The sequence below is a fragment of the Aythya ferina genome (assembly GCF_964211825.1).
Source record: "Aythya ferina genome assembly, chromosome: 3".
NCBI classification, from domain to species: Eukaryota; Metazoa; Chordata; class Aves; order Anseriformes; family Anatidae; genus Aythya; species Aythya ferina.
This window is the reverse complement of record NC_140298.1, coordinates 84,186,695-84,201,293: the sequence shown is the minus strand read 5'-3', so window position 1 is coordinate 84,201,293 and position 14,599 is coordinate 84,186,695. Positions and strand designations below refer to the sequence as shown.

At 38.1% G+C, this 14,599-nt stretch overlaps 1 protein-coding gene across 1 annotated transcript in view; it reads left to right on the top strand.

Moving 5' to 3' along the window:
* MAP3K5 (mitogen-activated protein kinase kinase kinase 5) overlaps nucleotides 1–14,599 on the top strand; it is a 101,272-nt gene that overhangs the window by 53,644 nt on the left and 33,029 nt on the right. The window contains exons 9-12 of the mRNA XM_084512606.1: nucleotides 2,575–2,734; nucleotides 4,871–5,024; nucleotides 7,572–7,679; nucleotides 13,362–13,411. Of these exons, the coding sequence (XP_084368732.1) occupies nucleotides 2,575–2,734; nucleotides 4,871–5,024; nucleotides 7,572–7,679; nucleotides 13,362–13,411 (472 nt within the window). The remainder of the gene's footprint in view (nucleotides 1–2,574; nucleotides 2,735–4,870; nucleotides 5,025–7,571; nucleotides 7,680–13,361; nucleotides 13,412–14,599) is intronic.

Below are 14,599 nucleotides of genomic sequence, written 5' to 3'. Positions count from 1 at the left end.
ATCTGCTAGTGTCTAATATTTATTATTTTGTTATAGGAAATATTGTCAAAATACTATAAGCTTCATCTAGCTGTGCTGAAAGAAAATTTCAAATACATCTACAATATAGACCCTGTGTGTATCATTGGTCATTGAGTTCTTGGTGTTAAGACTGTGGTCCACGTTGATATAATGAGGTTTGTCAGTTGACTTGAGTTGTCTTTGCCTTGGACTAGTGTTAACGTTTTTAAACAAAAGTAAGCAAAACCAAAGGTTTTGTGCGATTTATTTTCTGTCCAAAGGATCTGTAATGCCTACATGTATGTTATTTTTCTGATGGTCACTTTCTTGTCTTGATCTATGTGTGTAAGACCATTCGCTAGTAGCAGTTAGATCTTTCTGGCAGTGTTTTCAGCTTGGTGTCCACCTGTAGCATTATTATAGCACATAAAAGTTACAGGAAGGCTGTCTTCTGGAGGGAGATAAGGAGGTGAGTAAGAGCAAGCCAATTGAAGTTCAGTCCAGGTTCCAGTGGAAATTATATGGGTAGGTTGGGAAAGGCTAAGGAAAGATATTGCCCTTCACAGCACTTCAGAGGGTGTATGAGGCTGTAATTAGAAAATTCACATCTGGTTACAGTGCCAATAATTTAGTAAATCCAGTAAAACTAAGGATAACTCCAGTAACCAAGAGGCTTTTTATCCATTTGCATCAGATCAAAAAATTGCCTTCTAAAAGTTCCTTCCTATACTTGCCAGAATAATAATTCAAAATGCAATGATCAACTAAAGCATTAATATTGTATATTAGTATATTTTCTGAACACTGCTGTTTTCTTAACCGTATAAAATTGCAGAAATTTGAGACAAAAACTTAAACACAGTGCTTTGCATTGGCAGTAATGATCTGTGCAGACTGTAACTTTGATACACAAAGGATCCAGCAATATGAATTGTTCTGTCAATATTTGAGCAAGAAAAGCAGTTTGTTTATGAAGCCTTCATAGTAATGTTTAACTGGTAGTATCTTGTTACTGTGTATTATTTTCTTTCCAGCTGTGGGTGTATTCATGGCATTAATGGCTTCTGTATTTTTGCTCATTTTTAAGGCAAAAAAGTATCTGCGATAAAACGTGCTGGAATTCAGCTGATGCTTTTTTGTTGGTGGTTTTGCTACTGTGAATGTGAAGTTTATCAAAAAAGGAGAGAATGTCTTGACTTTGCTTGGATGTTCTTACTCTCTCAAACTTTCAAAGACAAGATCAAAATAAGTCAGAGAAATTATAAGAGAAGGCTATAAACTTGGAATTCCATGTTTTCTCCTCAGGAATAAATAAACTTCTTTCCCTAAGAAGCAAACAAGTAATGCTTTTAATTACACTGAAGTATTACTTTGTTCTGTATGTTACTCAGGCATGACAACTTGTTAGCAAAGGAGCACAAAGGGAAATACAGGCATGAAATAGACTATAGACCTCTTGTATTCAAAGTGTAAAACTGTATCCGTTCATTGTCTGGGGTTGAGAACATAAACATACAAACAACAGCAGAAAACCAAATGGATTTTGTTGTCTGAAATCTAGTTAACGTAACAATATCTATTTTGGTGAGATTTATTGCTGCTTCTAGAATGAAATTTAGTCTGCTAGCTGCTTAAAGAAAGTTAAGGTGAAAAAATATAGATCAACAGTTGCATTGAAACTTGTTGAGAATACTCAACTCTGAATATCAAGGACAATGGCAGGTGATGTGGGAGGGAAACTGAGTTGAGTAGTGTGGGAAAAGTGAGTAAGTGGGCTACTGTGATGAAGAGGCTTGTCTAACAAGCTGGAAATTATTTTGTTTGCAGGGGATGGTGTAGCCTGTCTCATGTTGGCTATAAATATGCAGTAGCTAATGTGATCTAAAAATCATCCTGAAGACTACAGGGAAACTTGTAGCTTTCAGAAAACGTAGCAAGTCAAAGTAAGACCTGAGGCTCTCCATAATCTTGAGTTGCTGAGGGACTTATGAATATTAATAGATGTCTTTCATTGGGGTAGGACTTGCGGCAATTAAAAGAACATCACTGCTGGAAGAAGGCCAGTGGATCATCTGTTCCTTCTGCATGGGACCTTGTCTATAAAGGTAAGTTTGGGGCTTGGGGCTTGTAAGTCAAAAAAAAAAAAAAAAATCACAAACAACAACAGCAGAAAAAAACGTAATAGGTGCCTTATTCAGCATCTGTTAAGTTTTTACAGCTATGTTGTGTAGCCTAAGGCCCCAATTTACCTTTACAGATGAGGTCCATGCAAGAACATAGGTAATCTGACTGTGGCCTTGTCCTGACAGTGATGTCTTAAATTTCCTTTCTTGAGATGCCTTTAGGAAGAGGGGGAGGGGAAATAAAAATCTTCTACCGCTTAGGGTGTTTGGAAGGCATATGATGTTAACTGGTAAGTATATTTTCCATCTTATTTCGTTTGAAATGGAGAGGCTGCAGTAACTTAAGCAATGAATAGATTTCATTAGATTTCAAATAGATTTCAAATCATGGAAATGGTTTGTACAAAGTACATTAATACATTCCTGTGACCTATTATTTTTTTTACTACAGGGGTAAAGATCAGCAGCCTGCTTGGTAAAAAGGGGAGCCTGGAGAAACTGCAGAGCTATTGGGAAGTAGGATCTTTCTTGGGGGCCAGTATGTTGGCTAATGACCACATAAGAGTGATCCAGGCTTCAGAAAAGCTGTTTAAGCTAAAGGCACCAGCATGGTAAGGTGATAAGTAAGATCATATACATTGCTGTATTTTAAAACATTGGACTCCTTCAGCTATCATAGTCAGCATTGTATTTACCTGACAGATTTTGTTAGTCTGTGTGGAGTTTCTTTGCACTTTACATAGATGGGGAACTCTTCCTCTTTTCCCTTCACTCATGGATAGATATGATATGGCTCTATTTTGGTGGCCGAGAAGGACAGATTCACCATTGGCCTGGTGGTAGGGGTTTGTGGGTTTGGTCATAATTATCTGAATATTTCTGGGAGTGCAGACAGCTTGGGTAAAGGGGCATGGATGTACCTTGGAATACTTTGATGGTTACTGCAGATACCAGCTACTTTAAGAACTCGAATACAAGTGAGCTATCTGGTGCAAGTTGATCTGATTATAATTGAGAAGAATGAAGATTAAAGTGCAACTATTGGAAAGGTTATTTGCAAATAATGGAAAGGTTATATATCTAGAGGTTAAACAACAACCCTGTAGACTTAATTTCTGTTATGCAGAGGCCAAAAGATGTGTTCTAACTGCAGTGCAGGCTCCTGGCACCTGTTCTGCTTTGGATGTGGGCAGCAAGTAGGGACCAGATGCTTACTCAAAGACTTCAGGCCTGTTAGCTGGGCAGAACCAAGATTTCTTTCTGACTCAAGTTGTCACTGTACCAATCAAGGCTTCGTATATTGCAGCTTTATGTATTTTTGCCCTTTATACAAAGGTAGGAAAGTCTGTCTCCAGAAGCTGATCAGAGGGGAATCTATTTATGCTAAGACATGGAAATCCTGAACTTACTGATATAACATAAGAAACTGTTGAAATGGAGAACTCTGACTTTTCTGACCAAATATGTTGTTATAAACTGTTCAGAGCATGCTCATATGCAACACTTCCCATTTTTACTATGTGCATGTTGTACTGAGGAGCTGGATAGCACTCTAGGAATCTCCTGGTAGAGTTTTCTGGAGTTTATGAATGCCTGTTTGTCAGGATTTTATGTACCCAGTGCCTTTGGGATTTAAGCCTGTGGATTAAACTCTGAAAAAAACAGCATGCTCATTTGTGCTTCAGAAAATTTCTCCTGTGAGCAATTCTTTCTCAGTCTGTTGCCTGCTGTTCAGCAGAGTGCCCCAGTGCAAAGGGAAGTAAATACAGTACCTTATGCAAGATATCCACACAATCTAAGAGGGAGAATTGGATAACGTATAGGTATGGAACTGCTCCCAAGAGGCCCTCTGAATATGCATTATATCTCTTTGTATATAGCTTGTAAATAAGCTTTCCATGAATAGTCTAACAGCAATAAGGTGATAGCTATGATAAATCCTCGTTAGGCATATATATCTCATTTCAGTTGTTTTCATTAAAAAAAAATTGCCCGAGGCTGTTTGCAACGTTTTTCAAAAATGCCAGAAGAAAACAACATGATGAGGAGCCCCACAAACTAACCCTGTGAAGGAGAATATTGGAGAGAGGGATGAGCTGCACTCGAGAGACATTCAGCGCTGCTGTTGTCCTTTCCCCAGTAATTCCAAAAAGGCTGCTTAGCATAATTGTTGTTGTCTTCATAGGGTAATCAATTCCAGAAGTGCCGTGCCTCAAAAATCTGAGTTAGACAACTGCCAGCGCAGATGCTATACAGAAAACAGAATAGTATAGAAAGTTGAACTAGTGCACTATTTTTTTGAGCTATCATTTGAGGTTGGTTCACTATCTTTATGTACTATTTACATAGTATTATATTATATTTTATATACTTTTATATACTATACTATAATTTGAGGTTGATTTACTATAGCAACAAGTTGGACACGGGAACAGTTTGGTCCATAGGCAGAGGATTTAGCTATTTCAGGAAGCTTTTATGGTTTAGGATAGGAGGCAGTATAAACAACCAGGAATACATGCAGGAAGCATTATTCCCAGAACTCATCTGTATTTCAGATTAATAATGGAGCTGCTGTGTTTCCAGCTCTAAATGAGGAACTGCTACTATTGAAAGCAGTCCTAGAGGACCGAAATTGTACTGACTGCCTTGGTGTTGCAGTGGTGGGTGCTTCAGTTATAACTAAGGGTAGACATTACTATTTACAAACTGTATTTTATTTATTGTGTATGCTTGAATGATCACAGGTACCTGAAGTCTATCGTAGAGACTATTTTGATATATCAGCATTTTAAGAAACTGAATCCTGAGCAACATACAGCCAAACAGGAACTCGTGGACTTCTGGATGGACTTCCTTGTTGAAGCCACAAAGACAGATGTGACTGTAGTTAGATTTCCAGTAAGTGTGGTTTTTGTTTGTTTTTAATTGTGACACGAAGGAAATGAATACAAAACACTGCTTGTTTGCAGGTTCCCAGACAATAAACTGCTTGTCCAGAAGAAATGCATTTGGCCTGCATATTAGACTGTCTTAATTGATTTCACATGGCTACAATGGGATTGCACAGTGTGTTCCAATAAAGTACTGAGAGTCAAAATATTTAGTGTTTGCTACCAATGGTATGCTTCTAAAACAAAACTTTGTAACATATTCCAGGTGATACTATATTGAGGTACATTTTGAAGAAAAGGCATTTAATTCCAGTCTCTCTCTGACTCAACAGGCTTTGCATAGCCTGTTGCCAACCAAGTGTGTACTGTTAGAGCTTAAAAATCTATTAGAGGTAAAAATCAGACCAAACAGACAAATCTTTTTTTCAGCTACCAAACAACGTATTTCAATAATGCTACACTACAACTTGTGTATATTTCTGATTTCTTCCACAAATACTCTGCTGAAATATTGTTATTGGATACCTTAGTGTTATACAATGTGCTGTAAAAAGTTCTTTGCCTCTACATGTTAATGATCTACAATGAGAAAATAATATCTTGGATATTCCTTTTAACTAACTATTGGCAAATACAGCTTTTTGTTTTAAAAAGTTGCTATTACCCACCAAGATACTTGAAGTAGTACATACTTGTTTTGCACAGTTCTTCTGGCTTCAGGTTGTAAATGGGATGATAAGTGATAAGGAAGAACATAGTGTTGAACAGCAATGGACTGAGACAGTGAAATGAAAGCAACATGGAACTCTCTAGGGAGTCTGCTTCTCTGAGGAGAAAGAACCTAAAGTTTTGCAGAGAAACAAAATATTCTGAATCCTCTCTTTTTAAAAAGAACACAGCCCAGTCTTATGATTTTGATGACAAAATGTCACAACTAGATACTTAAAATAAAAATAGCCTCTGACTTATAGAACTGTCCAAGACAAATAATTTCTTTTCTTATCAAAAGACAAAATACTCATAGTAATAGCAAGAGCCGAAAGACACACTCAATGAATATAGAGCTTGATTGTATTTGAAAACCTGCACAGGAAACTGTTCTGGTGTTGCTGACAGACATATGTCATCTCTTGTAATAAATAAATAAAAATATTCATGCCTATTCAAAAGCAAAACCATATCATGCAACAAGTCAGCAAAACGAAACATAGTAACTTCTTTACGCTTACAAATAACTATGTTTGCAAAAATAAAATAATCTTTTAGAAAGTCTCAGAGCTTAAACTCAAGGATTTGGGGCATTGGTAGTCACTTAGCTGGCAGTTGGTCTCCTAGCTGGTAGCATTGGTGTTGTAATTCTCTTTGCAGCAATTAGAGGAAGAAGTGATGTGGCTTGTACAGCAAGTAGGCTGTAGCCTACTGACCCCCCCTTCATGATACGGTCTAAACCAGATTTTAAAAACTCTGTCTCGAGATGCAGATAGATACATTTGAAATTCCACTGGATATCCATTTACAGAATTAAATGTCTCAGTGCCTTTCAAAATTTGGCCTTGTGCTTCTTTCAATTTGTCCATGTGCTCATTGACTCTCTAGGAGCTGCTGGGACTTAGATATGACTGATGGCTCTTTCCAATCATTCATTACTTTCTAAAGCAATTCTCTGAACTCCCAAGATCAGTTTGGTGGAAGATAGAGTAGCTTCTTGAATTAATATAATTAATATAACTTCTCATTATTCAGAATGAGAATACCTTCCACACAGGCACTATAGATGTGTCATTTTAGACATCAGATTTTTACCTCTGAAAATCTGAAATAAATACATAAACAGTTTTAATAAGAAACCATGCTTCTTCAAATAGCTGAGCTTTGCTGACATTTTCCTTTAAAGGGCATAGATCTGAAAGCAATTCTAGCAGATCATTATTGAAGTAGCAGATTGGATTCATTTACCAAGTGGCTATGCTAGACTCAATCTTGATGCATTGTATCCCATCTCTTTTACATTATGTTTCTAGTTTTAGTTTTATTCTAGGAGGTTTTCTATAATCTTTTGCTGTCAGCCTCTTGCAGTGATGCTTGTTGCTTATGAGAAAATCGTTTAATCTTGCTACTGTGATTCACAGTGGTCTAAATCAAAAGCAGTTCATTCTGACTGTAGGCTAATGTGTGTTTTCCAATTTACCCAAAAGTGCTTCTACCAAATATAATTAAGGTACAGCCTGAATCTTGTCTACATGGGAGATACGTTCTCGAATGGCATTGCAATGGAAGGACTTGTAACAGAAGCTTTTCCAAATCTGATGGCTGTCAGAGAACTCATTTGGAAAATTACACGTCACTCATAGCATGTACCTTAATTAAAAAATTGGCATTTTTATCTCAATTTAGTGTGAGCCACACTAAACTAGCCCAGTACCTAAAACTCAATTCATCTTGTTTCCCCTGTTTTTCTTGCTCTAGGATGACTACAAAAATAGTTTTAAAGGACTTTAATACTTCACAGATTTTACATGTTTGATACTAACTCTTGCATTTTATTTTTTACAAGGTTTTAATATTGGAACCAACAAAAATCTATCAACCCTCATATCTCTCCATCAATAGTGAAGCTGAGGAGAAGACAGTGTCTATCTGGCATGTGCTGCCTGATGACAAGGTACCATGATGTTGTCTGCAGTTGTAACTTTTTTCCACAATTTAAAAGTATGCATGGAATATAAGGCATATAACGCAAAAAATTGTATATGTTAACTTCTGTAAAGGAGAGGGTGACTTAGCAACATAGATGAAAATAATGTGCACATACATTGACAGGTGTTTTTTCTTTTAAGTTTGTGCTGTTGCTTACTGGATCTTTGGTCTCCAGATCTTCAGTCTCCACTATCTTTAAAACTATTTGCATCTTTCAGATTATTTATAACCAGTATAATATCAACAGATCTGATACTTAAAACTTCATAAATAACTTGCAATATACCGTCATTATGCAGATGAATCCATTGATGATAACTTCTTTCTCCAAGAGATAGTGCTTCTCCTTATTGGCTCCCTCTGTGCTGGACCTCATTCTCACCAAAGTTCAACAAGGCCAAGTGCAAGGTCCTGCATCTGGGACAGGACAGTCCCAAGCACAAATGCAGGCAGGGCAGAGAATGAATTGAAAGAAGCTCTGATGAGAAAGACGTGGAGGTGTTGGTTGATGCGGTGCTCAATGTGAGCTGGTAATGTGCACTTGTAGCCAGAAAGCCAACCGTATCCTGGGCTACATCAAAAGCAGCATGGCCAGCAGAGTGAGGGAGATGATTCTTCCCCTTTACTCTGCTCTTGTGAGTCCCCACCTGGAGCAATGTGTTCTGCTCTGGGGCCCCCAGCACAAGATACAGCACGATATGTACTTATATACCTTATACACGTTTTGTATAATGAACTTCCCTTAGTATTGCTTTTCAGCTGTGGTGAATATTCCTTTAATGTGAACATAATAAAGGCTCATGTCTTAAAACAGCAGGGGAATCAATCAAGATGCAAAGAAATATTTGGCAAAAGGATAGATAGACATTCAGAAAGTATAGAAATTGGAAATTCAGGGAATTCCTTAAGTCAAGGTGTGAGATAGCCAGATATATTTAGAAAGCAGTTTAGAAACTCTGGAGATGTAAAGAGAGAGGAAGCAGTGAATGGTTATTACCTTCTGGGTTGCTTAGGAAGCAAAATCTTGGTAAGAGTGAAGATGGGGAGGACATCTTAGAACGCCAGAGAAAGAAGGGATCATGGAAACATGGAAGGGTTACATGAATAACAAATCAAGGCTGAGTCAGCTGGAGTCAGAACACGAGATATAAGTGCTTCCTAAGAAATAGCACTGGTCATTCTTCGGTGGCAGCATTTTGATTGCTTGCAAGGTAGGACAGTGAAGACCTACTTTCCAGGTAGTCAATACTTCATTTTTTGTACTTGTTGCCATTAAAGGAGAAATGTTTTTGTATGCAGACTACATGATACAGTACTGCTTAGAATTTTTGTTGCAAGTTTGAGGAGAACGTAAATGAACAGAGCCTGAAATAACACATTAGAGCACAAACTGAAATATTTGCATAGACCAATGAGTTTCTATTTGTGTTTTATTCTGACTTATGTTATTTTCAGGTAGGTTCAGCCTATGAGAATAACATTAAAAAATATATTTATGTTGTTCCCAGACAAAAGCAAAGCTTACCACATAACAAATTACGATTTCAGTATGACAGGGTAAACCTTCCTATTGTAAAGTATCTGTTCTGAAAGTGTTTCTGTACTTAGAATTTAGTCTATTTAGAAACCACTTGTACTTGTATGTGTTTTGTGTTTGTACGTCTGGGATTTTTTTTGGCGTGTAGTTCATTTCCAAATGTTACGTTCTGTTAAGCGGCTTGTCTATAGTATAAGAAGGAACATTGGACCAGAAAGAATGTTTTGGGCTATTGAGTCCTGTTGATCTCTGCAGAAACCCCTGCTGTATAAAGTTTCATATAAAGTGATAAAGCTCCATCTGAATACTGGTGTAGGTTTCACAAATGACTCTCTGTATTGGCAAGCGGTTTGAGAATGTCACTGCACCTGTAAAAGAGCCTAGAGGTGGACTAGTACTGCTGAAGTAGCAGAGTGCTGGTTTAGGTCTTCTAGTGTTCAGTCGGAAGTTGTTTGTAGCTGTTCCATACTAATTTGTTCTGTTGTTTACACTGTTTGTTAAATGGTTCTTCTCTGTTTACCTTACAGTATTTTTGAGGACAATCCTGGTAGCTTTTAGAGTTTAATTTAGGTAAAACAAGTAGGCTTGCTATACTGGCTGCACCTGTTATATCACTGCTTATATTCTAATTTGAGTTAACCTTACTTGAGCAAGTGCACCCATATTCCTAAAAAGGTATTTCATGGCATGTAAATGTTCCTTTTAGCTACAGGTACATTTTGCTTAATATTTCACAGAATCACAGAATTTCTAGGTTGGAAGAGACCTCAAGATCATCGAGTCCAACCTCTGACCTAACGCTAACAGTCCCCACTAAACCATACCCCTAAGCTCTACATCTAAACGTCTTTTGAAGACTTCCAGGGATGGTGACTCCACCACTTCCCTGGGCAGCCTGTTCCAATGTCTAACAACCCTTTCAGTAAAGAAGTTCTTCCTAAAATCTAACCTAAACCTCCCCTGGCGCAACTTAAGCCCATTCCCCCTTGTCCTGTCACCAGGCACGTGGGAGAACAGACCAACCCCCACCTTGCAATATTTTCAGCAGTGGTCCTGATTTGGACAGTACATCTGTATTTTCTGTGCACTAGTGTTCACCTACCTTTGCTACCCTACTTATATGATAGCATTAGATGAGGTCAGTTTTTGATGCACTTGCTAGTACTTTTTCTCTGGCCAGAATCCTTACTGTAGTGAGTTTCTACAGTAGCTTGGGGTCTGATTGATAGAGAGTGCAGGCATCCCTGCCCTACAAACAATAATATTTATCAAAAGAATGTACTGGCCAATTTGGTAGTTGCAACAGCTACAAACTTTCTACAGCTGAATTTGTAAGTTTGCCCAAGTCCTTTGAATCAACTGGAAACTTTACAGGGAGAAAAGGGACTAGAAGAATTTGGAGATACGGGATTCCTTGTCAGATGAATACAATCAGTCTAATATTGTCTTTAGGAAGAGATTTTGTAGAGGAAATCTGTGATCTTTCAGCCCGCTGCACTGAAGAATGCTCTTACTTTGGTCCTTATTAGGCTGATGATAGGCGTTGTAGGGACTGGTTAACCAGCTATTGTGGCTACAAGGACAGGTGAGACATCTAGGTTTGGAAACTGCTTCAGCTATACAATTTTATTCCACATAGCATAGGTCTGTTAGAGGTTTAGCACCTTGTGCTTCTGGTTTCAGATCACAAAACTAACAGATCTACTTAATTTCCAAAATGCGGTCATTGCTTTAAGAATAAGGATTGTGAGTTATTAAGCTTATGAGCTTCCCTTCATGCATGAGAAATTTAAATTCTGCTTCAAATTCAAAGTGGAACTCAGCAGAGCTTGTAGCTGGCAATTTCCTAATGAATAGGAGAATGACAATCAATAGCGGGATAAATAACATGGCCTTTTCCTCTTCTGTGGCTTTTTTTTAGCAGCGTATCTTGTAGTTTATGCCCTTAATAATACCAGGTTTTACGTAGACAAACGAATATAAAAATCAGATGGCATTGTGTTTTGTAGAATTCATGATACCTTTGCCCTCAGTACCTTAATTTTAGCAGTCCTTTCCACATGGGGCTAGAGGAATGCAGCAGTGCTGTTTGCAAGTTTGAAGTAGAACAGCCTGTCTCTGTTTCTTGTTGGCTTCTGAAACCATTTTAAGTTTTGTTTTGGGTGGTTGGTGGTTTTTTGCCTAACTGAAGAACAGATGCTGGATTTGGATAGCATGCCTGATATGTTTACTCCAATGTATTCAAAACTTGGCAAGATCTTGAGGGACATAACTTTCATATTATTTCATTGCCTGAGAACATCGTGCGGTTAATGAAAGATGTATGAATCTGTGAGAGTTTAGTTGCATGTGGATGACATGTAAAGCCCACAATACTTATGCTTCTTGAAAATTTCTGCCTGTCAGGATGCTTGCTTTAGATTTAGACTTCAGATTATTCCCAGTACTGGGAATTGGACAAGTACCAATTGCTAAGCTCTGAAGAGAGTTTTCAAGCATGGAAAACTGGAAAGTGGTAGAGTTTGTATAGGGAGTGAGGAGTAAAAGACGAGTGCAGATAACACCCTCTGCTAATAAGGAGGGTGTAGTAGGTGATCTTTCTTCATGAAAGAGAACCAGTCAACTTGATGAGTACCAACGCTTCATACTAGCATCAGTTGGTACTTCAAGGTGCAGTCCCACTTCTTCATCTCAGGTTGTTTTCCTGTCCCTCTGCCCCACTGGAAACTCTTGCCCCCATTTAAAATCTAAGAGATTCTGTAGTTACTGCATAATGCTTTACAATTACAACAATGTGAAGTTTGTACTTCAAGAAAAATGTTTGCATGTATTCTCAGTATGTTGTGTTAAGCATTTTATAGTAGCCTCATAACCTTTAATGCAATTTGAGCAGAAAGAAAAGAATTACAGAGGAGAAAACTGATCTAGCAAGCCTTACAGAAAACTGCTATAGCTGAGAGAATGACTTTGTCTATTATTTGTTGCACATCGTGCAGCTATTTTGGCCGTGTATCTGTTCTGACTCTTGTGTATGTCAATATTCATGAAATGTTTTATATGCTAGACATCTTTATGTTGTCATTTTGGATACATTTGATTGTTTGACACTCTGCCCTTATGCTATAAACTACCTCTCAGCAAGATCTGTCTCCATGCCTTCTGATTGCACAGGTGACTAAAACACAAAATGAAGCTTAACTGTAGAGAGTATTTCCTTCAAATACGTCGCTTATTGTGGTGGGATCCCAAGGTTGCCAGGACTTAGAGCTGGTGCAGTTCCACATTTCCCTGAAAGGCAAATGTTTCCATCAGAAGATACAAAAGGCTTCAGATTCCTGAAGTAACTTTTATTAAAACTTAAGCGCAGATTGATACAACTGAAGAGTGAACTTGGTTCTGCTCAGTGTGACAGATTTAAACGTAAAAGATAGGAAAATAAATGAGGCCTGGCCCTTTGTATTTTTGTAGAGTGGCTTCTTTCTTCCAGCTTAGTTTACTACTCCAGCAGCTCATAGGAGTTTTGGTATGTTCTTACTGCTCCCTTCTGGATTCCTAGGGAAGTAGTCTGCTTTCTGTTTCTTTGGACAGTTGGCCTTTGGATTTGCTCCTTCCCTGAGCAATTTCATCTCCTTTTCAAGTATTTTCCATTTCACTCTCCAGCATCAGACTCCCTGCTCGTAGCGTTCTCAGCTGATTCTTCCCACACACTCAGGACACTGAGCATGTAGAGCAGGCTGTTACTCTCAGAGATGGTTTTTCTTCCCTCTTTTAGAAGGTTGCAAGTAAAACTGAACTGAGAAGGGCTGCCCATATAGCTTGTCCTAGGTGCTGATCTGCTGCTTCACTTACTTTCTAAAATAATATATACTGTGTTTGCAAAGCAAACAGTGAAGAGACAAACCAACCAAACCTATGTAGAACTTTTCTTGTTTTTTACGTAGGAAATGCCCTGAAGAATAACTGTTAAAAGGTAATATAGGCTGTTGTAATCCAAATGTTTCTCTTTTGGTCTCTTGAGTTCCAGGCTAGAAGATATGTCTACTAGCTCTTGATTTTCCAGAAGGAAGGGGGTTTTATTTATTTAACTTTTTTTCCTCTCTTGTGTTACAGAAGGGTATTCACGAGTGGAACTTCAGTGCTGCTTCTATCAGGGGAGTAAGGTAAGTTATTTCCCTTTCATTTTTTGAAATGAAAAGAGTAATTGAATGAATATCATATTAAGCTAGTGCTGTGGACCTTGGTGGAGTAATGGACGCAAAATTGGAGCTGAATGTTGCAAGTACTTCCACAGATGCCCTGCTGTTAGTGAAGCCCCAGGAATCTTAGTCTGGATTCAGGAGTGACCACCTTCAGGGTTCATTAGGTACAAAAATAGGAAACAATATTTGTTAAACTTAAGAACTAATATTTTTGTAAAGTTCATAATCACTTTATGCTAATTAAGGTTGAATTATAGTAACTGCTAACATTTCATGTCACCTTGACTGAGTTGTATCGCATCCAAAAGCTGTGGTTGTGCACTGAGATTCTGACATACTGGGAAAGCAATAAACACAAGGAAGGTAGTCCTTGTCACAGATGCTTGTTGAACACAATATGTACGCCAGGAAGTAGTGTGGATGCAGAAATAAGGAGGATATGAGGAACTGACTAGGGAAGATGGGGAGGTGGGTTAATGTGTCTTGAAGTGTCCTAATTGCTTATCTCTTGAGTTTTGGTGTACGGGTTTTCTGTGCTTGCTTTTGGTATGGTACCAAAACTCTTTCAGAGAGTAGGGAGGGGAGATTGCCAATGCAGTGATGATAATGATAAAAGTGGCAGAGTAGTGGACAGATCATGAAGTAAAAGCTCAAAGATTGGTTCAGAGACTGAAAAAGCAAATCAATAGGAAAGGTAAATAAATAACCTCCCAAAGATTAATGTGGAGTAGGTTAACATGAACTAAGAAGCCATGGGATCAAGACTGATATGTGCAAGACTGGATTAGAGGAGTACAGTGTTACACGTTGAAAGCCTTCTAGGTTTTCTTTGATCTGTGAGATACAAACAAAGGAGGAAATTTTGCCATCTTTGGCAAACTTTGCTTGGCTTCAGGGGAGTATTTTCTGCTAGGAAGAACTATTTGTTGCAGGTTTTTCTTAGCAGGGATGTTTGTGTTGTATTGTGAGCCAGTGGGTCTGCACTGCTAGCCCAGCTTAAATGTAGTGTATGTTTTTGTTTGAGAGGGTCCAGCCTTGCAATTTGTGCCTGCTGATACTACGAAAGTAGTGTTCTACCATTGTTGTGCTCCCTTTAGATCAGATCTTCTTAGTCTCATTTGTTTTTGTAGGATTTATCTGTACTTTGGC